We start from the raw sequence: 21,374 nt of genomic DNA, 5'->3' as shown, positions 1-21,374 counted from the left end.
TTTTATAAAATGGTGTGGCTTTTATAGATTGATATTCCCATTTTTGAAATTGTTTTAGCCTTCCCCTAGGCAAGTAGAAAATAAGCTCTTAAAACCTCTTGCTTTTGAGACAACTGGTTCCTGGAAGAAGCCTCTGCAGCATCTCTGACCACTGCATTGAGCTTTCATCAGGGCCTGAGGCTCCGTAAGGTGGGTGGTGCTGGCTATTGCATTGTTAACCCTTAGGCAGATAGTTTTAACTGGTGAGAGCGGCCGGTGAACAGTGTTTAGATGCAAGGTGCTGGGCCCAGCCTGAGCCATGGGACGAGCTTCTCACACAGGGGCCAGGGTTCTTTGCCTCTCCAGCCCCATTAAGATGTTTGGCTTCAGTTTGGGGTGACCCTTAATAGGCAAGTACAGATGACCTGTGTCTTCTGAAAAGTATAACTTTGAAATTACTCACCTCACATAGTCTCCTGTTCTGGGAATGTGAACAGCTAAAATATTGGCCCTCAGCCCTGCCCACACCCAGACATCCAAAACCCACTGTTAGATGTTTCGCCTTAGCTCCTGGTCACATACTTTCCCCTTTGCTGCTCAGCCGCTGCCAGGGTCAAGCTGTGGTTAGGAAGGTCTCCTGTGCTGTTCCCACAGGAAGAGTAGTCTTTCAGCTTTGGGGCTTTGTCAGATTACACTTAGGCTGCCTTGCTGTCTCCCTGAACCTGACTCACTGTGTCCAGAATGCTCTTCCCCTGACCATCTTGCTCTCTCGGTGGCCGTGAAGAGAATTAGCTTCTGCTGTCAGAAAGCATTTACAAGTTGAAGCTTTCTTGATTTTCTCAAGGCAGATTGGTAGGGAAACTTCTCTTAAGTACTTAGCCAACACTGGGTAGTGAGAGGCTCACCCTTCTTAGTTAATATTGTGTGTAGTTTATGCTGCACGATGCTAATCAGCAGATGACATCATAATAATAACAGTAATCATAACTTATCATTGCTTTTTTTTTTTGAGTACTCATTGTTTGCCAGGCGCACTTTAATAAGTATTTTACATTTAAATTTAAGGTAATTGTCACGAGAACCCTGTGAGGCGGGGGTTGTAGTATCCTCATTTTTCAGGTGTGAGAACTGAGGCACAGAGAAGTTATGTGACTTGCCCAAGGTCACACAGCTGGGAAGAGGCAAAAATGGGATTTGCTTGTAGGCTGTGTGATCACTCCAACCATGCACAGCTTATTTCTCCTGTATAAAATGGAGCTAAAAATATTGCCCAGCTTAGAGCATAGTGAATCCCTTGGCACCACGCCCAGCTCAAAATAAGCACCGAATAAGTGAGAGCTACAATTATTTTCCCCTGTCCTGGAAATTCAGGGCACTTCTGACCTGCCAGGCCATCCCCAGTCACGTGTCCCTAGAGCATGGTTTATCCCCACCCTTACAACCCAGTATTGTTGTCATGACTGTTTGTCCTTCCTCCCTGAATTCTGTGAAAGCCTCACACGCAGTACTCTCAATTTCTGTATCCCCCGTACCAGGCACCAGACTGGCTGCCACACCATGCGAGCTCCCTGGAGGTTTATGAAGCCAGAGACTGAGTGAGGGTGAGGGCACAGCAGAAGGCAGGCTGTCATGTTTGCTCATGTGTTTCTTCTCATTGCAGATGCCAAGACCAGGAAGTGGAACTTTCTCTTGGAAGAGCACAATAAACTAAGTGAGATGCCCACCTTGTTTTATGTCATACTGTTGTTAAGCTTCAATTATCTGCTTTAAATTTGGTGTATTTTAAAAGATTCTCCTCCTTCCATCGTGATAACTTCACGTGCTGTGTACAGGACAAGTAAAGGTGGAGATGTTCTCAGGCAGCCCCATCCCCATCTGCTAAGATGGTGGCTTTACGACAGCCCAATGAACACGGGGCCTCTGCTTCCATCAGGGGGAGGCGGTTCTAGACAGATTCCTGGGGCCAGGAACCCTCCCGCCCATCATAGAAGAATGGGGATCAGAGGTGAGCCAGGATTGCTTAGCTTAGATGGAAGCTGCTTTTACTGCTTTTACACTCCTCCTGAGGACAGGCTCTCAGATTGCTTCTAGGACCAGATGATTAATGAAGGTTGGAGAGTCTCTGCGGTACCGGGCTTCAGAGTGGGCTGAGTTCTGCCAGAGGCACAAGCCTAGGCCAGGGTGCATAGCATTTCATGAGCACTTTGGAGCCAGACCAAGGAAAGGGATATGTGTACAGATATAACTACAAGAAGGAGAAGCCAGCTTAGACTTACTATTTTCTTCTCTGCCCTGCTTGAGTAGGACAATAAATCCTAATATGCCTGAGAAAGTGAACATGGTTTAGTCTCAGCCTGTCCTGAATGTCAGTCTGTCACCTGTCTTCCAAGCTGTCACAGTTCTGCAGCAGGTGTGGTGCTGGCATAACTTCCTCCTGCTGGACCCTGATGACTTGTGGGGCCTCCCAGCCAGTGTTCTCACCGGTTAGGCCAGGAGAGGCATGGCCTAGCCTGGAAGCTCTGAGACATTGGCCATCTTGTCCACCAGGCTGGGCTTCAAGGTAGAGGGAAAAGCTGGGTGTCTTCCCTTTGTCTCCTTCTGTGACTTACTATGGAACATCAGGTAGATAATTCAACATTCTGGGACCCATTTGCCCTTTTAGTAAAAAAAAAAAAAAAAAAAAGGGCGGGAGTCTTTAATCATATCTGCCCTACTGCCAGAAATTAAATACAAGGGAAGGTCTTTTGATTCCTTGAGGAAAGACTTGTTACAAACTCAAGGTTAAGTTTGAATATGATGAGATACTTAGTATCAGCATACAGTAGCTGAAGCAGAAAGGATCTGAGACCCCATGGCTGCTGCTATTTGGAACTTATGATTCAGAGCAAACTCTTTGGCCAAAGCTGAATTTTTGGTGAGCAGTACAAGTGAGTTTTCCCCTCTCATCCCTTTGTTTTCAACCACAGAAAGATAAATATGTTAGCTTTAGAGGCTTGACTTTCATGGAATGACTAAAAAGCAGGATACTTACAGCATCAGCAGGTGAATGTAATGTTGAAAACCATGACTTGTGACTCACAGCATTATATATAATGATTCCAGGTCTTTAGTGGGCCACATACTCTTTGGAATATCTGATGAAAAGGATGATTCTTCATCCAGAAAAATGCACATAATGGCCACACATAAAGTTTGCGTTTGTTATTGATAATTCCGTGGATCTGGAGTTAAGAATTCTAGATTCAGAGTTCAGATGGCTTTTTTCCATGCTGTCTTGTCATTCCAGTGTCCTGTGGAAGCTAAGACTGGTTCTTCCCATTTCATAGACTGGGAAAAGCTTAGACCCAGAGAGGAAATGGTTTTCCTTATTGGGAGCATTGCACTGATGTCCTATTGTAGTCATGTTGAACTCAGACTCAGACTCAAATTGCAATCTTGAGTTTGTAGCATGAATCATCTGGAAATATAGAAGCCATACCTGTGAACCAAGAGGCTGAGGAGACAAGCCCTGCAGAAAGAATGTCACGGGCCCCAGCTGAGGCCTGGTTCCCGCAGGCCTGGTTCCTGCTGTCTAGCACTCTTTCTCATCCTAGGGCTGGTTCCTTGTGTTCAACGTTAGATTATTGACACTGAACCAGTGAACTTGTGCATGTGAAACTAACTGAAAATGACAGTAAGACCTTCTGAGTATATGAATGCTTGTTGATGACGTGGTGATAATTATTTTCTCCAGATTAGGTGACTTGAAGAGCTTTTCTGTTTCTTTTCTAAGTGACTTAAGGCCTTTTGCCCACAGTGAAATTGGCATCAGGCCTTATGTTTTCCCCTGACTATCACAGTCCAGAAGGATTCTGCATCCCCCTCAGTGCTCCTGTCTTGTCAGCTGCTATTTGAAAACATTCACATCTCTCTGCTAGGTGGCTCAATAGTGGTCTACCAAAAAGATGTTTCATGGAAATGACTTCTAGATGACTCATGAAGCCAGATGGCACAATCCTGTTTCTCCCAGCACAGGGACGGGACAACAGCCACAGTCGTTGACTCAATGGGGACTTTCTCAGAAACACACCCAGTTGGTTGAACTGGCAGCATAGGGTTTTGGATACAGTAGTTGGTGGGAAACAGAGTAGAGGCTGGTTTTTTCCTCTCCAGGGGCCGGAAGAACATAAAGTTTACAGAACGCCGCATTTCACACTGGCTGGATTGTTAGCCATGTCTTCGTTTCGTCAGGTATTTGAGTTCTGAAGATCACTAGGATTAAATGAAAATGATTTCTGAAAGCCCACGGAGTGCTCAGTCTCCTGAAGTGTGCATGCTCAGGTTTAATTTGGAGGCATAAAGTATATTTCTGCATCAATGTAGACAGTCTCTTTTATACTAAAGCTGTCAACCTTACCTAATTTCTTATTCCAGTGATTCTGCTCTTGCCAACTGTTTCCAGAAATAAATGGTACTTACATTTAGTGAGGGACAGAGTGGATTTAAGTGTATTGAAAATACAGAGCAATTTAAGGTAGCAGTAGATGACTCAGTCTTCCAAATTTGCATCAGTATTTGCAGTGATAGCCAATAGGTGGTTGTGGCAAAAGACTTTGTAACACCTTGTGAAGACAGTAAGAAAAAACATGACCATGTGGAATAGAGAACTAACAACCTTAGAATTTCAAATAACATTGGGTAGAAATGAAATATACCCAGTTTCTCTTTGCTGGATTCCTGAGGACTACGAGCCCCTGTTTTACTGTGACTCTCCCAGGTAAAGGATAGAGAGGGTCTGTAAACAGTGGTCACTCTTCTAACTTGATTTTTCAAAGGACGATTCTAAAGGGAAGAACATTAGAAAGCTACAGCCCACAGGACAGCAGGCTGTGATTAGCAGTTTAATGATGATTCTACCGACAGTGATCTCTAGGTCTGTCATCTTTTCTCTAACTTTGTAATTTTTTAACTTGTCTTCCCCTGCGCACCCTCCCCCCCGCAAACTGTATGTTTTATTGTTGTTTGGAAGTAGCACTACCGTCCTACTGGTCTTCCTCAGATGGTCTTCCTCAGAAACACGTAGCAGCTTCTCTGTACGGAGTACAGTGCTTCTTTACCTGTTGACAGCAGGTGACCTGGACTTCTCTGACTTCCCAAACATTGAAACCAAAATAAAACATAAGGAGAATGGAAATGAGACAGAATTTTTTCATTCTAAGTCTTACTTTTTCTGGGCTGATTTTTTTTTTAAGAATATAGGTCCTTATTTATTTGAATAGGAATACTAAATTTTTAAATTACTTTAGATTAAAAAAAGATTGGTCACAAAATCACTTTATAGTTCTTTCCAGTGTTTGTGTAGTATAGAAAATCCATTTTGTGTGACAGACTGCTCTCATATTTGCAGAAATTAGGGAGTACCGAGGGAAAACTTGTTCTCTAGATGCATCTGTCAGCCCCTGATTTTCTCTGCAGTTAGTTTTTTGAGAAGATGGCATGTGGCAAAATTTCAGCCACTGAACTTGGTATTTTGAAGCCCCTCTCTTTCCCTAGATCTTTTGGACATAACACTCCAGTTCATAATCCTCTGTTCTTCCTTCTAGTCGAAAAGGTGCGCTGCCTTCCACAAGTACAGCTGAATCCTCTGCCCAAGACGCTGACCCTGGCCTTCGCTTCTCAGATGGAGAAGACGTCTCTCAGTCTCACAGCAGACATCCCTGAGGCGGACCTCTCCGGAGTGGACCCCAAGCTTGTGTCCAATCTGTTGCCCTTCCAGAGAGCTGGAGTCAAGTAGGTTCCTGATCTTCCTCTTGCGCTCTCACTCAAATTTCACCCCTTACCACCAACCAGGTTCAGATGCCCCTCCTCATTCTCTGAAGAGGTGGGGGTTGGTGTTGAGGAAAGGGGGCTATGAATTCCATTGGGTTTTTGTTTTGGTTTGTGTGTAAGAACTTAGTCGAAAACTCCCTTAAACTTATGGAGCAAAATCTCTTAGATACATATCAGCTTCCTCTAATGACTGATCTCTCTCAAGAGACTAATGAGTTGAGGTTCAGAAAGACAGCCTCCTGCCTAATGTTACTGGGCTCGCACAAGTGAAACTGGGGCTTAAATCCTGTTTTCTGGTGAGGAGTACAGTGCTTTTGTTATGCAAATGCGGTGTAGAGGAGGTGTGGGCTCTGTGATTGTTTTCATTTACCCAGGTGTTTGCTTTGCTTTGTTTTCATTTTGGCCACTTGGTTCCTTAGCTGGGCTACCTACAAGGCAGTGAAAAAGGAGAGACTGTGAAATTCAGGGGCCCATTCTGCTTTGAGAATGACCAAATGGACTGAACCGTGTGGACATTGTAAATGGTTGCGCTGAGGAGGCCACAGCACAAGGCGCTGTGGGTTTGCTGCTTCCATGCTCCCTGACTGCCTGGCCGCCAGTTTTGTAAATCGAAGTGAGATATGGAATACATCTTTTCACACTTGTCCTCCCTCCATCTGTCTGGGTCATGGGTTGATCCCGGAATGATTTGGGTTTAACCAAGGTAGGTGTGCCAAGAGGAGGCTGGGCCTGTTCAGAGAGGTGAGGTGGCAGGCACGCCACTGGGCTCCCTGCTTTTCCATTAAAGGAATGTGGTGGCCACAGGCTGGGGGATGCCGGCAGGGATGCTCCCTCTCGCTGGGCTATTGTGACTGCTGAGAGGGCAAGGAAGTGTCATGATGTGACACCCATTGTCTCCATGAGGTGCTGGCCTCCTGCCACCCACAGATCTGCATGTTGTTTTCCACCTTCCTTGAACAATGGCCTTTGAAGAGTAGAAATACTATTTCCAGGGAATTTCAGAAAGGCCATGTGCAGCCTAGAATTTTTTTTTTTTTTTTAAATATATCTTTATTGATTTCAGAGAGAGGAAAGGAGAGGGAGAGAGATAGAAACATCAATGATGAGAGAGTCATTGATCAGCTGCAGCCCGCAACCCGGGCATGTGCCCTGACTGGGAATCGAACCCTGATTGCCTGGATCCTAGGTCAATGCTCAGCCACTGAGCCATGCCCGGCCGGGCGCAGCCTAAAATTCTTGTCAGCCATACCAGCTGCTAATTAGAAGAGGTTACACTCTCTGTCTTTACTGTGTGAGGAAATAAAAAGAGCCAGGCATCTGGCTTATTATCAGGTTTCTGAGCAAATGATCAGTTTTTCAGGAATCAGGTGAAGAGGGACTGGTGTCTGGAGCAGACCAGAATCTGGCACTCGGGATCCCTTCAGCTTTTCGCTGCGTCATCGGTGACCCGAGCAAGCCATCACTGCTTGGTCTTGATTATTTTTCTCCTTTTTGTCAAATAAGAACTATAAAGGAACATTCCCCTGGTCCTTACGATGCTGTCAAGCACTGTTTTAAGTGCTTTACTTTACTAACTTTATTAACCCTTGAAACAGTCTCTGGGTAGATCCTGTTGTTATTCCCACCTGTGGCTGGGGCACAAGGAGGCTAGATAACTTGCCTTTAAGTGGTAGCATGGGGATTCCAACCCAGGCCAGCTGTTCCCCAAACTGGCAGCAAGAACTGTTGCACTGGAAGGGTTTGGGACCCTGGAGACTGCTGGCTAGTGAGAGCCTCGCTGAGGTTGCTGCTCCCTCTTAGACATCTGCTCCACCCTTTCCTCTGGCTGTCCCCCTCCTCCTCTGCAGCATTTCCTGTCTTTGCTGGCTCCTTCCCTCTGCCCTATGCTCACAACGTCCTCTGGTCTTCATCTCTAATTTCTCTCCTCCCCTTCTAGGCAGATCTCTCATGTGAACTAGACTGCCCCTGCGAGCCCCCACTAGAGACTATTTCCCATTGTCCTTTCACACCCCCGGACCTCGCTTGCATTGGGCTGAGGTGACTCTTACTGCAAACGTCCTCCCTTGGTTTCTAGGTCCTGATTGTCTTATAGAGCTGCTTCCTCCCCTTTAACCACCATTTCACATTTTCCCGATTTTGACTCCTTTTTAAATTTTATTATTCTGCCCCCAGTCGGCTCCTGCTTTTCCCTCTTGGGGATCAGGTGTCTTCTCATGAGCAGGGCCCATGCTGGCTGGTGCAGCAGCCCTCCCTGCGCCATGTGTATCACTTTACCTGGTGGCCCGTAAACTCATGCCCCTGGGAAATGTGTTGTGTCACTGTCCTTACCTTGCCTGCTTTCAGTTTTGCCATTGCCAAAGGAGGCCGCCTGCTGCTTGCTGACGACATGGGCCTGGGGAAGACCATCCAGGCCATCTGCATCGCGGCCTTCTACCGGAAGGAGTGGCCGCTCCTGGTCGTGGTCCCGTCATCTGTGCGCTTCACCTGGGAGCAGGTCTGTGCTCTCTGGGTTGTGTTTTTAACAAAGAAGGTTCTCCTCAGGGTTAGAGGAATCAAGTATCAGCTTGGGGACAGGGCCTGGGATCCTTAAAGGTCCTGTTTCAGCTGAAGGCAGGAATGGAGAGGAATGGTCTCCTGAGCTGGGCTTGTGGTCTCCAAGGTAGAATTCTGTTACACCTCAGGGGGGAAACCCAGGGAATCAGAGAGCTCAGACTTGCTTCATTCTGTCGGTAGACACTTCCTGAGTACCTCTTGCACCCTTGTTAGTAGCACTTTCATCTCTACCACACCTAGTTTTCGAAATATTCCTCCTTTAGTTCCCCTAATCCCATAGCCGTGTGCAATAGACACAATAGACGTTAACCCATTTACAGATGAGAAAACTGAATCTCGGAGAGGGTCAGCTCCATACTTCCTGCTAATGCAGAGCAGTACAGGGCCTTGAGGTCGCGTCTCCTGACTTCTTGGCTCAGGGCTTACTCTCTCTGGAAGGTGGTGAGGACAGAATGTTCACTGTCTACCAGATACCTTTATGGCTAAAGAATCTGACACAAACTCAGCCTTATTTTCCTTTGTCTGCCATAAATCCAGGGATCAGAGTGGTTCTGTGAAAAATCCGTATAAGCAAACTTGATGAAGAAGGAAGCCCCATGGTTTATGTTACTGCTGGCAGCAGGTGACCTCACTCCTTCATGTCTTCCTAAGCCCCCCACGAGCTGCTTGTAGGGAAGAGGCAGCTCTACCTGCAGCCGCTCAGCCTGGTGCCCAGACGTGCCTCTCCCAGCTGGAGAGAAAACAAAACTTTAAAACTGTGCGTTGAAACAGTACCACATTCTTTTCTCGTCCTGTAATCTGAATTCTGCCAATACCTCTAGAAACTAATAATTCAACAAGATTTGTTTTGTGTGTTACATTCCCATAGCATCCTCAGAAACTCTAGGGAAGTGCCAGATGGTCAGATCAGGCTGGAGAAGGAACCAGCACTCCCTGTATCAGCACCGCGTCAGCCTGGGCCCGCGGGAGAGCACCCAGACACTGACATGGAGGCCGGTGGCTGTCTGCTGACCCTAGACACTGACTTTGGCTAGAGATGGCAGCATTTCTGGAGAGAGCAGGTGCTCTGTAGAAAATATCATCATTAGTGCCTTCAGTGTACCAAGCTGTGCTCAAAATTCCTCCTAAAAGAGTCATATTCTTTCTCTGCGGTAACTCGCCATCTAGTTGGTGGTCACAAAAATGAAGTCCACAGGCACCACAGAGTAGCTGCTGTGACTGCACTTGCTGGGAAGGAAAGAAGTGCTCTGCTAGTGGGAAGTGGAGGGAGAGGATGGGCTAAGAGGAAGATGGAGATGGTTGCTGTTTGTGGGGACAGGGTTACGGCCAGTGTGGGAGGACATGGAGGAACAGAGGCCAAGTTGATTTTTCAGGGAACATTGACATTGGTCCACACTGACAGAGTGCAGTTAATGGGTTGGCTCAGGTCACAGCTTGTAGCTGCCAGGCCGGGTCATCATTTTGGGTTTGTTCTCTCCTGTCATCCGCAGGCCTTCCTTCAATGGCTGCCGTCTCTGAACCCAGAGCACATCAAGGTTGTGGTGACCGGCAAGGACCGCCTGACAGCTGGCTTGGTCAACATTGTCAGTTTTGACCTTCTGAGCAAGTTGGAAAAACAGATAAAAACTCCTTTTAAAGTTGTCATCATTGTAAGTGACTTTGTGGATTCTTTAAGTACTTTATCTCGGTGGGAACTTTCTTCTTAAAAGCCCCACAAACTTTCATATCTGTTCTCTCATGGAGCCCCACTCGGGCTCAGAGAACAGAAATCGTCTTCATTACATCTTCACTTCTCTCAGTTGGTGGTTCTGAGCCCTGGCTACATGTTAGAATTTCTGGGAGACCTTTTTGAAAAATGCGATTTAGTAGGTCTGTGCTGGGGGTTTCTAGCCCATCTCTCCCTGACGTGAGGTCATATGTGGAGGCCCAAGTGTGGTCTCAGGATGCCCAGGGCTCCAGGAACTGCAGCCCTGTGCCTTCATCTGGTGCCCTCTCATTAGAAGGGCTCAGACATGATGTTCAAACAGTAATAAGTTTTCTTCCAGCCGATGGAAAGACACTCTGTCCCCTCCCAGAAAAGCACTCTTTACTCCAGTCATTTTTTTAAAAGATGGCCTTTACTCAAGTCCTGCTCCCAGAGGTGACGACACACCTTTCAGGGACTGGCTTTCCTTCTTTCAGTCTAGAGAGACTTGGTGCCAGCCCCTCTGTCAGCACTCACTGTGTGCCATGGCTCACAAATGAAAGTTCTGGAAAGTGTGCAGCTTCTTCCAATCCGCCCCATTCGTCCAGTTCCCACCCTCAGTTCAGGGAACCACTAACAGACGTTTAGGGTGAAGTCTGTGGTGGATGATTTCCAATGGAAGTGTGCCTGTGGTTTTCCTTTTGGCAAAACAGTGAAACCCAATGCCTCCAGATGATATGAAAGGTTCTTCTTTATTCAAATGTGTGAATTTTAAAAGCCAGTGTTGTTTTCCTTCCCTTAAAATAGAACTCTCTACTGACTGTGCCTTCTCAAATCTTGATACTCAAGGTTTGAGTGCATATCTTATCTAGAAGGAGAGAAAGGAAAGAGCCTTTAGGAGGCCCATAGAAGTGGAGTCTGAGTCGCACAGGTCAACAGGATTGCAATAGAGACTTAGTGCTTTGAGTTTCCCAGTGTGGGGCTGACTGTTGGGGGGAGAGGTGCATTCATCCGTGTGTTCACCTGACTGACAGTTGAGTACCAGCTCTGAGCCCTGCACAGTGCTCTGCAATAGGGAGGGAGGGAGGATAGCCAGCCCCCATCCTCCATGGAACCACAGTCCAGTAGGACAGACGTACACACACAGGTCACTAGCATACACTTTAGTGATTTCATAGACTTGTGAAACAAGTACTGGGGCAGCTCAGAGAAGGCTCTGTTATGATTTGGACACGAGAATAATGCTACGTTCATAGCATAAGCAAACTTAAATGCATATATTTTCTCAAAGCTAAAAAGGTAATGAATCTTTGGGGGAGCCATTTCTGGTTTGGCACAAATTCAGTGTGGCCTTGGAAAAATGTGAGCATGCATGTGAAATGAAAATGTTAAAAGAAGTACCTCAGGCTGATGGTGACGGTTCTGCTATGTGTAGGAAGAATAGTCCCTTCAGTTCCCATGTATGTTCCTGTATCAGGTACTTGCTATATAATCACTCATCTTCCAATGGCCCCTAGGCAGAGACTGTCCCCATTTCTCAGCTGATGAAAACTGACAGTGAGAGAGGTTACATAATTGGCCCGTAGGCATGAAGCTGGCAAAGTGGAGTCACTGATCAAAGCTGGATTGCTCTGGCTGCAGAATTCCTGTGTTTCTGTTTCTGACTTAACACTCAATCTGCCATGTGATTTTTAGCAAACCATTTGCCACCATCGATGGTTTGTTCTTCAGTTAATTAAGATTCCTGTCTTCTTCCTTATCCAGAGAAACATTGTAGAAGGGAATAAAGTGACGTTTCTGAGATGTCACACTTCTTAGATGTCACTTTTATATACGAAGGTACAAGCTATTCCTTGTTGTTAGTTATCAGTGGTTGGTTAAAATAGTGGTACGTTGTTACCCGTTGGTTAGAAGGGCCCATTCCCTTCCATATTCTTTGGACTTTGTGCTGTTTTCTCTATAAACCTCCTTTTCTTGGCTCTCATGTGGGCTTATCGTCGGACAGGAGTACGAATGTTACACCCCGGGTTTCTGGGAATAGATACAGTGACATTTGGGGATTCATCTCACATTCCTCTATATTGTGCTTTTTGAGGTCCCTTTTTTGGTTCATCTTAGCTGAAATAAAACCAGGGTGGTGGGTCTTATAGGTCATCTTTAGTGATAGAGCCAGGATCTTCCTGGTATCCCTGTCCTAGGGCGACTGATACCATTGAGTGCTTATCAAATGGCAGGACTGTTCTAAGGGCTTTATGTGTGTTAGCCCATTTAAGACTTATGACAACCCAGTACATTGGGTCCTGGCATTATACCTATTTTACAGGTGGAGAAACTGGTACTGTAGAGGTTAAGTAGTTGCTCAGAGTCACACAGCAAGTAATTCAAATGTGACCAAAATAGAAAAATTTTCCCCAAATACTAAGAACATATTAGTTCCTCATTGAGTTTTAGAAAACGTGACATTTTCTAATTTGCTTATGCACAGAATGCAGAGCTATAAATAATCAAGCTCCATGTTTTAAGCATGGCAGTTGGTCCCATGAAGACAGGAATCCTGTCTTCTTCCCCTCTCCAAGGTCCCACAGTACTTTGTCACACCTGCCTCAGTGACAGCACTCATAGCATCGTCTGATCAATTGTCAGTGTGGCTGACGTCCTTCCTGCACTGCAAGCCCCTGGGGGTGAGGGCTGAGCCCCAGCTGCAGTACACACACATTGGGTCTGCAGGGCACACAGGTCTGCAGGGCACAAAGTGGGTATTCTGCACACTTTGCTTTAGTGCTGGGCAGATGTCAGGTGTGTGTTACAAAGGAGAAGCCGCCTTTCAGCAATTTGTTCAGTGTAGCCTGTGGGTGGGCAGGGCAGGGAAGTTGCTAACCCCGCTCTGTAGATAGAAAACTGTCCCAAAGAGAGGAAGTGACTTGCCTGGCATATAGTGGAGAAACTCACCAGAGCCTGGGTCCTTTCCCAGGCCCACAGCTGAGGGATGATCCTCAATGTAACACCTGCCAGAGTAAAATTTACCATGGGCTCTGTTTCCTTCCACACGGGATGTGATCTTGTTCACCTTTGTGACTGTTTCTTTTCAGGATGAGTCTCACTTCCTCAAAAACATTAAGACTGCCCGCTGTCGCGCAGCTATGCCCCTCCTCAAGGTGAGTCCTGCAGAGAGTGGACTTGGAGCCGAAGGCCGCTTGGCATTGAGATCCTGCTGTAGTTTGCCCCGGCTGTTAAGGGGTCCAAGGAGAGAAGGGACTGCAGGTTGGGACCGTGGGCCATGAATGTGACTTTGTGTCCATTGAGGGCATCTCTGCTCAGGGCTGTGGTGCTTGATTCCATTTCCTTCTGGCCATCCTGCTAAGGAACTCGTGGTCAGTGCAGGCGTCCCTGCCTCTCAGAGATGAAGTCCTGTTGATGGTCACAGGCCAGGCTGGGACTGTACTCCAGATCTTGCTGGGCTCCTGGACAAGGTGGAGGGAACAACTCCAGCAGCGTATCCCTGACAGCTCAGTGGAAACTGCCTGCCTTCTGAGTCACTGTGGGGCAGAGCTCTCACAGTGCTCTGGAACGGAGGGAGATGAGTTATACAGACTTAGAACTAGGCCAGTGGGTATCAGCAAGAAGCGCTGGCAAAGCTGGGGCATGCCCTGTAAGCCAATGCCCCTTCCTCAGCTACCCTCAGCTGTTTTGTTTACAGGAGGTCAGCTGGTGACATCCCTTTCTGGGGTGGTCTGAGCTTGCTCCTGAGCCCTTTGGCTGGTTGAGTCCTGACTGCCGACCCTTGTTTTGGGAGGCTTTAATATGCTTCCTTTTGAAAAATGTTAAATGACCTTGGTACTGTGGTTCCAATATTACAGACATAACTAAAATTAAATCTGTACCCCTGATTGTTTAGACAAACTGCACATGGATAGATTATATCATTAAAGGTAGAATAGAAAAGCTTTTTAGTAACAGTCTTGTTAATGCAGTCACTGCCTGGTCAGGCGTGCTGGACCACATGCTGGCGTCTGAAATAGGTGATTCTGAGCCAGACCTTTAAAGCAGCATTTACATCTTTAATATCTGAAGTGTCATATTTAAAACAAATCTGTTAACTGCTAACTAGTATATATTACTCTGCATTTGCTGTAGAACTTGGATGGATTAATAATAGAATAGGAGCCATGGATCCAGCCTGTTGTTTGTGAAGGTGTCTTAAAGCCACTCTCTTCTGTAATGTTGACTACAAATGATGCTGGACTATTGTCAGGATTGGGTGCAAGTGGGGATGAGGCATTTTGTATTATTCTGTTAACCAAACCTTTCATCTCTCTACTGTATTTTCATCTAGATCAGAATTTCTCAACCTTGGCACTAGTGACTTTTTGGGCTGGATCATTCTTTGTTGTGCAGAGCTGTCCTGTGCATTATAGGATGTCTAGCAGCACCTCTGGTCTCTACCACTAAGGGCCAGTTGTACCCCCATATTGTGACAACTAAAATTGTCTCAAAATATTGCCAGATATCCCCTGGCTGGCAAATCACTTTTTCCCATCTCTGTTGAGAACCACTGATACTCTAAGGAAAGGACTCAAAATATTTTTGGAACAAGAAGAGAGTTGGGAAGAAGTAAAATATGCCTTTGAAAAGCCATACAGAAAGGGGTAAATGGAGTCAGCTGTATGGTGATGGGTAGTAACTAGACTTTTGGGGATTGTCACGTTGTAGTGTGTACAGATGCCAAATTATAAAGTTGTACACCTAAAACTTATATAATTTTTAAAAAGTCATGTGAAGACCTAATTTAATACCACCTGATTGCTCCTCTAACTCATGCATCTCTTAGAACTATATTCTGGTAATATATTTCAAAATTTTTAATATTTAAAGTTTTTTCAGCAAATGTGCCTGAAGTGGTAATTAGTTTAGGCTGTGGGATAGCCGGGCCAGATCATGACCAGAAAATGTGGGTTTCGTAAATGACGGCAGCAGCCACTTGCAGAGGAACTGTTGCTTAGGTTGTAAAAAACTTGTCATTGTCCCCTAGGAAGTGTGACAACTCTCTCCATAGCACTATTTGCTTGGACTACTAAGCAAAGTTCTATTTTTATATGTAAATGTGATAGGCAGGACAGAAAGCTATAAAGAACACTTTTATAATCATCTTTAATCCCTCCAACAGTGAAAACCACTGTTAAGAGTTTAGCTGTTTTTCTAACATGTCAGTCATAGGATAGGATCGTCATTTTTTAGTGGCCCTTGGGTGTTCTGTTCCATGGACACTTCATAATTTGTCCCTTAGTGTTGGATATTGTTTTGCTATTATAAATAATCCTGCAGATGAACATCATCCGTATATTTGTAGCTTTCTTACTTTAAGACAAATGCCTCTGCTCAATTGCTGGGTCATAATTTTACCTTTTGGTAGATGCCTCTGAAGTCGAGGCATAACTGTCTCCACTCCCACTCAGCCTGAATTATGGGGTCTTTTTCTCTACCGAGCACACTGAAGGTTAGCAGTGTCTTCCCTTTTGAGCAGTAAGGTGTGTTTGGGTTTTCTTTAACTGTGTTTTATTTACAGTGCTTTTTATTGTTGCAACACTATTATGACATTAGTAACAGTATACGATTATTTCTTTAGAGGGAAAAGGCCCCCAGAATCTCTGTTCTTTCCTAATAAATAACTTTTTTTGTGTGTGAGTAGTCATCTTTACCATTTAATCTATTGATTGGCTAGAAGAGATGAGAATAGTGGTCTAAAATGTATGAGCTTTTTCTTTTTCTTTTTTCATTAAAATAGTTTAAGTAGATGATACAGGCAAATAGTACAAAAGGGTATAGAGTGAAAAGTAACTCCTTTTCCCACCCCTGGACCCCCAGTCCCTGCATCTCTCTCCCCAAGGGCAGCCATAGTTACCACATTTTCAAGTTTACCTCTAAAAATTAACCTGTGCCCACATGAGTCCACAAGTGTGTTTGCTTTCTCCCTTCTTAGTGTTCTACATCCACTTGTGCACCTGCCTTTCCCCCCTCATTAGTGTATCTTGGGAATCATTCCACCTCATTCCAGATGGCTTGGCCTTATTCTTCCAAATGGAATTGGGTATAAGAATGAGACTGAGCTTTGGGGACCATGACTTCTTTCCTAGTCTGGGGTCTTGGTGAAATCTGTTATATAGCCAATCAGAATACTTATTAAAGCAAGTTACTGGCTCAGCTGGAAAAAGTAGAGCTAACAACAGAAATTGATGAAGAATTCCCAGACTGCTTCTTGTATGAACTTAAAACAACTTCAGCTCTTTTCTCTACAATAGAACATTATCTTGGCTCATATTTTAAAATCTGTATGTCTGATTATCTTTGGCAAATTGTATATTCCAACTTGTCCTGCTATCTACCTGCAGGGCTGTCCCATCCCGTGACCCACAAGGAAACTAAACCTGGCCTTGAAGGTCGTCTGCCCCCAACTCTGTCTGCTCATGTGAATCACATCATTTATCTCACACTAAATAGAAATTATTTTTACATTGTTCCATTGTGGGTTTCTTGGGTGCTGCTTTCTTTTCTTAGAGAAGTTGACTGCAAAGTGTTCAATTTAGTGTCGATTTATGTAGTTTAATGCATTTATATCTTCCTAGCATAGAAGTTCTCAGAGGTGGAGGGTGACATGTAAATCATAGCAGCTAGGCATGATTAAAAGCATTATGGGTCAGAGCAGTGACAATACGAAAGTGTTGGGGCTGAGCAGGGAGCAGGCTAAATCATCTTATAACAGATGAGACTCTATTCTGATTTCCTTTCAAAGCTGGACTTTTCCCAAAATGCTGCCTCTGCCTCCTAACAACCACAAATGTCTATTATCAATGGTTCCATCACCCCCTCATGTGGGCAGTGTGTGGGAGAACCGAGTCAGTATTAGTCTATTCTGTAAAGATCTGACAGAGGACCCTGGAGTGAATTTCCATCACCTGATCTGAAAGCCGCTGCCCAGGCTCCATCCCCAGGCAACAAAAGCAGTGACCTGGGGAATAGGTTTGGGATGATGGGCTGATTTTCTCTTATTGATAAGACTTTTCATTTTCCCTGTTTCATTAAAATAGTCTTGAACTAAGGCAAGCGATGCTATAGACTTCAAGAAGCTCATTGTTATTTTAATGAGTCTGCATTAAACTGTGCCGGAAATTAGAGGGCCTGGGTAATTGAACTGTGGAAAATTATAGCTGGAGAAACTCATAGCTCTTCTGTCATAATGGAATTCGGTATTGGCGGCTGCTGAGAGGGCAGAAGTGCATCTTGAGAATTGTATATACTGTATATTTATAAGGAATCATTTCTCTTCTCTCCGTTGTGCCTTTATTTATTTATTTTTATGAGGCAAGTGTATCCATTTGAAACCTAATTTCCTCCCCTAGGTGATTTGCTGCATGCTATTGCCTTATACTACTTTACACTACTGTCATTAACTCAAGGTAACAGTGGTTAACAAGCTGTTTCTAGACAGCTGAGCTCCACAGTAGGTTCCCTTCCCAGAGCTGAAATGAATTTTACCTTCGGTAATCTTCGGCGATTACGTGTTTTAATACAGTGGGAAGTGTCTTTTTTTAAAATTCTCACCTTTTCCACCTTAATAAGAGGTGGGATATTTGGGTTTAATCCCCTTGGGTCAGGTTGGTGTTGGGTAGTGAGAAACCTGAAGTTCATCAACCAAATGTTTACTTCCACTCTGCCCATTGCTGAGCTGCTACAGACAGACCTGGGCTGAGTAGGGTAAATGAATCTGGGTCCCGCCTTTAAAGTCCTTAGTAACTGCAAAATGAGCTTCAGTCAGGGACCTCTAGGTTCAGAGCATTGTGCAGCTGAGTTAGTGGGTGACTTTTTCCTTCCTCTAAAGAAAATCAAGTGGTGGCTTATACACTTTGTCCTGCTAGTGGGGTAGGGCTGGTCCTAGGTGTCATTATCTGCTCCTAAGTTCAACCTGGATGTCAGGATCCATGCGGGAAGTTCAGGCCTGTTGCTGTCACCAACCCCCTTCCACCTCCTCTTCCAGTGCTGGATTCTTTGGGTTTACTCCATGGTCCCCAGGATACTAATTAGCTTCCTCTCAATAGTTTTCAACATATGGTGAAAATTTGTTAATTACTTACTCTGTGCCAGGCACTGCGCGACGGAAAGGAAGGTGAACACAGCCTAATCCTTGATGTCAAGAAGCTTGCAGCCTAGTGAGGGAGACAGAAGATGCAGAATTCGGTGTCATGAGCTCAGTGCCAATGTAGAGATGGGCAGTGGGTGCTACAGAGGCTGCTTAGGAGATGACATCCAGCTGCTTATACTGGTCACACCATGAGGCTCTTGGAACATGCATGTTCTTTTTCTCTGGTCATAGTACCTTCTCTTAGAGATCCCAGGTTGTGGGCCACACACAGTTCTAGAGTGGGGCTAGTCGTGAGTGTACCTGGAATCTGGATCCACCTTGGTCCTGAGATGATTAAACTTGAGGAGTGCTAGCAGTCAGAGTACCTAGGCAGTGAAAGGTGTTTTTACTAGTTTCCACGGCATTTTACTATCCTTGGGGCCCCCACCTCACTAGGGCGTTTGGGATATTCCCCATGTGCTCCTCTGTGTTCTCAGTGCCTTTGGCTGTTTGTTTCTAGGTTGCTAAGCGCGTGATCTTATTGTCGGGCACACCAGCCGTGTCGCGACCTGCAGAGCTATATACTCAGATCATTGCTGTCAAGCCAACTTTCTTCCCTCAGTTCCATGCCTTTGGACTTCGCTACTGTGACGCCAAGCAGGTATTTATTCTCTTTCCTCACCAGCCCACCCATCTGCCACCCTGATTTTCACACTCACCTTTCTGTCTCTTCTTTTTGGCCATGGTATGATCAGAAGAGCTCTGACCAGGGAGCTGGACTAAGATTTTAGCTCTGTTTTGCCCCCAGTTCTGACTTCGGAGTGTGCTTGGGATAAGATGAGAACAATCCCTCCTAGTTTTAATGCTGATGGTGATTCTAGGTTAGCGTTTTCCAATGGAGGGACCAGTGGCTAATGTATGTACATGGAGCTTGGAGAACCAGCAGCTCGTGCAGGAGAGAATGGCTCTGAAGTGAGCTGGAGGGGAGGCCGAGGCCCTAAGGAGAGGGAAGAGAGTAGATGAGGCAGGTGAAGGTCACATGGCATGGAGGAGTATGAAAAATTCTCTGAAAAGGTGAAAAACTTACTCTGTGCAGCAAAGGCAAAGGAAGCCTTTGAGCAGGTGGAGTGGGAGCGTGATCTCTGGCTGCTTTGGTGAGCTCTCAGCCGTGAGCCCTGAGTCACCGTGCACGTTAGTTCGGTGAGCACAGTGCCAGTGCAGCAGGTGCCTCAGGAGCTACAAGCTGTGCAGCCTCCATTCTCCAGAAATGTCAGAGGAAGCCTTGTAAACACAGAGGCCACTGCAATGAAAATCTCGGTTTCTAAAACCTCAGGTGTTTTTAAGTGAAAAAAAAAAAACAACAAAAGTGTATTTAATGACATGGGGAATATAGAGTGGAAAAAATAGGATACAGAACTTTCCCTGCCGTCCTCCAGTCCTCCCTCCCTCCCTCCCTCCCTCCCTCCCTCCCTTCCTCTCCTCTCTCCCTCTCTCACATGTGACTAGAAGGTAATATATACCAAAATGATTCTTTTTATAAGCAGAGAAAATCAACATTTTAAAAATGTTTAAATTACAGTATTCACAGATCCCACATTCCTCCTGTTGAGCCATTGAGTCCATTCATGTCCATTGATCTGATTAAGCCCAGCTGAGCATGGGACACTGTTCTCACAGGTTCCTCTGTCTCTTCCAAAGCCTCCTGCTTCAAAAGGATGGCCTGCCAGACAAAGGGCGACTGTGGAAAGATGAATTTGTCGCTGTGCTTTCCTCTTGGTCCCTCAGCACCTCACTTTTGAATATAGGTCATAAAAAATCTAGCTACTACAAACATTCTCTCTTGTAAGCCAGAGGAAAAGGGTCAAGGAGGTTGACAGGAGGGAGAAGGGCCAGTTTTTCCTTTTTATCACTGGATCTTCTCATCAGCCCACAGATTACGGTTCCTATGCATGGCGTGTGTGATCTCCATCTTTGCACAGGTGAATTTTGCCAGAGATTCCCTGTGCTGGGACTCTTTAGACATGGCACACACCTTGGCTGGTAACATGTCTGCAGTTTGAGGGCTGACTTAAGTGAACAGAGAAACACGGAGAGAATGGGGGTGCTGCATGTAGTGGGGGGCCTGGCTGTGGTTCTATCGCAGCTGCAGTTTTCTCGTATGGACTTATCAGATTTGACATCCTAGCACCCTTGGCAGTAATAATGTTGCCAATTGCCTCTTCAAAGTATGCTGGAGCTCGGTTTGGCCAGTGGATGGCCAAGGAGGTCTGCCCCACGCAGTTGTGAGGTCTTTCTCTGAGACTGTTAATACATAAATGCCTCCCTCACATAATTCTTTCAGCTCCTTTATACTTCTCTCTGCCTTCAGCAGGTTGAACGAGGCCTCCCTACTGTGGTTCTGCAGGAGCCAGGCCACCTCATGGTGTGGTAGAGCATAACCAGAGCTTCCAGGATGTCCTCTCTGTCCTTGTCTGTGGTCATGTCTTCCTTCCAGGTCAGCAGTGTGTTCTCGGTGCACCCAGCATGTTTCTTGGCCTGAGCTGGGAGCCCCTCAATGTCAAGCAGCCATAGCCAGGTTCGCCAAAGCCTGTGTACATTTCCAGTGTTCTTCCCCAAACATAACCTGAGAAAGGATGGCCCAGTGAGTCAGCTCCTTGTTTGTGTGGGAGTTCACCTCCCCCCCCCCCCCGTAAGCAGTTAAACTGTTTTTTTGTGTGATTGGGCTGCTTTCTCTTTGGGAAGAGACATAGTCTAGGACCTCTCCTCCTCCTTGGCTTTAGTGCCTTCACAGTCTCAGACCCACCAGTGGGATACAGCTCATCTGTTTGCTGGTGTGCTGGGATCTTGCTTGGCTCTGACAGATGGAAGCACAAGTCCCAGTCAGTGTCCTTGCTGACAGCTGGGGTGTAGGTGGGGCTGGCTTCCTCCTTCTTCCTGAGCCCCAAGTAGCTCTCTGATCCAGTCTCCAAATTATTCATAATCTGAAAACCAGAGGAAAGATTCACTAATTTCTCTTTCTAATTTCTACTTTCATAATGTTGGCCAAGGTGATGAATTCATCCCTCATCATTATAATAAGGTCAGACTTCTCAAATGCCTAAACTCTTCCCATGAGGCTCCATGGGGCCCCGAATTCAAACACCAAACATTGACTCCTCTCTCGAGTGCAGATCACATCTCCTTGTTCCCAGTCGTTTGCTGTGACTGTAAACTCTGAGCCACGCCCTGAGCTACCTG

General features: G+C 45.7%; 2 protein-coding genes across 4 annotated transcripts in view; one reads left to right on the top strand and one right to left on the bottom strand.

Annotated features, from left to right (window-relative positions):
- Positions 1–21,374, top strand: part of SMARCAL1 (SNF2 related chromatin remodeling annealing helicase 1) — a 44,140-nt gene that overhangs the window by 7,325 nt on the left and 15,441 nt on the right. For all 3 annotated transcript variants that reach the window (XM_016196768.2, XM_016196770.2, XM_016196769.2), the window contains exons 5-10: positions 1,640–1,690; positions 5,562–5,748; positions 8,131–8,281; positions 9,831–9,989; positions 13,114–13,179; positions 18,658–18,798. In XM_016196768.2, coding sequence (XP_016052254.2) covers positions 1,640–1,690; positions 5,562–5,748; positions 8,131–8,281; positions 9,831–9,989; positions 13,114–13,179; positions 18,658–18,798 — 755 coding nt within the window. The remainder of the gene's footprint in view (positions 1–1,639; positions 1,691–5,561; positions 5,749–8,130; positions 8,282–9,830; positions 9,990–13,113; positions 13,180–18,657; positions 18,799–21,374) is intronic.
- Positions 20,044–21,115, bottom strand: TTC23L (tetratricopeptide repeat domain 23 like). The gene is given in 7 exon segments (XM_016196771.2): positions 20,044–20,284; positions 20,286–20,403; positions 20,406–20,555; positions 20,558–20,700; positions 20,702–20,823; positions 20,826–20,926; positions 20,929–21,115. Coding segments are annotated over 7 exon segments (1,062 nt in total).

This window comes from Miniopterus natalensis, chromosome 8 (assembly GCF_054644295.1).
Source record: "Miniopterus natalensis isolate mMinNat1 chromosome 8, mMinNat1.hap1, whole genome shotgun sequence".
In the NCBI taxonomy this organism is placed as follows: Eukaryota; Metazoa; Chordata; class Mammalia; order Chiroptera; family Miniopteridae; genus Miniopterus; species Miniopterus natalensis.
This window is presented reverse-complemented; position numbering and strand designations above follow the sequence as displayed.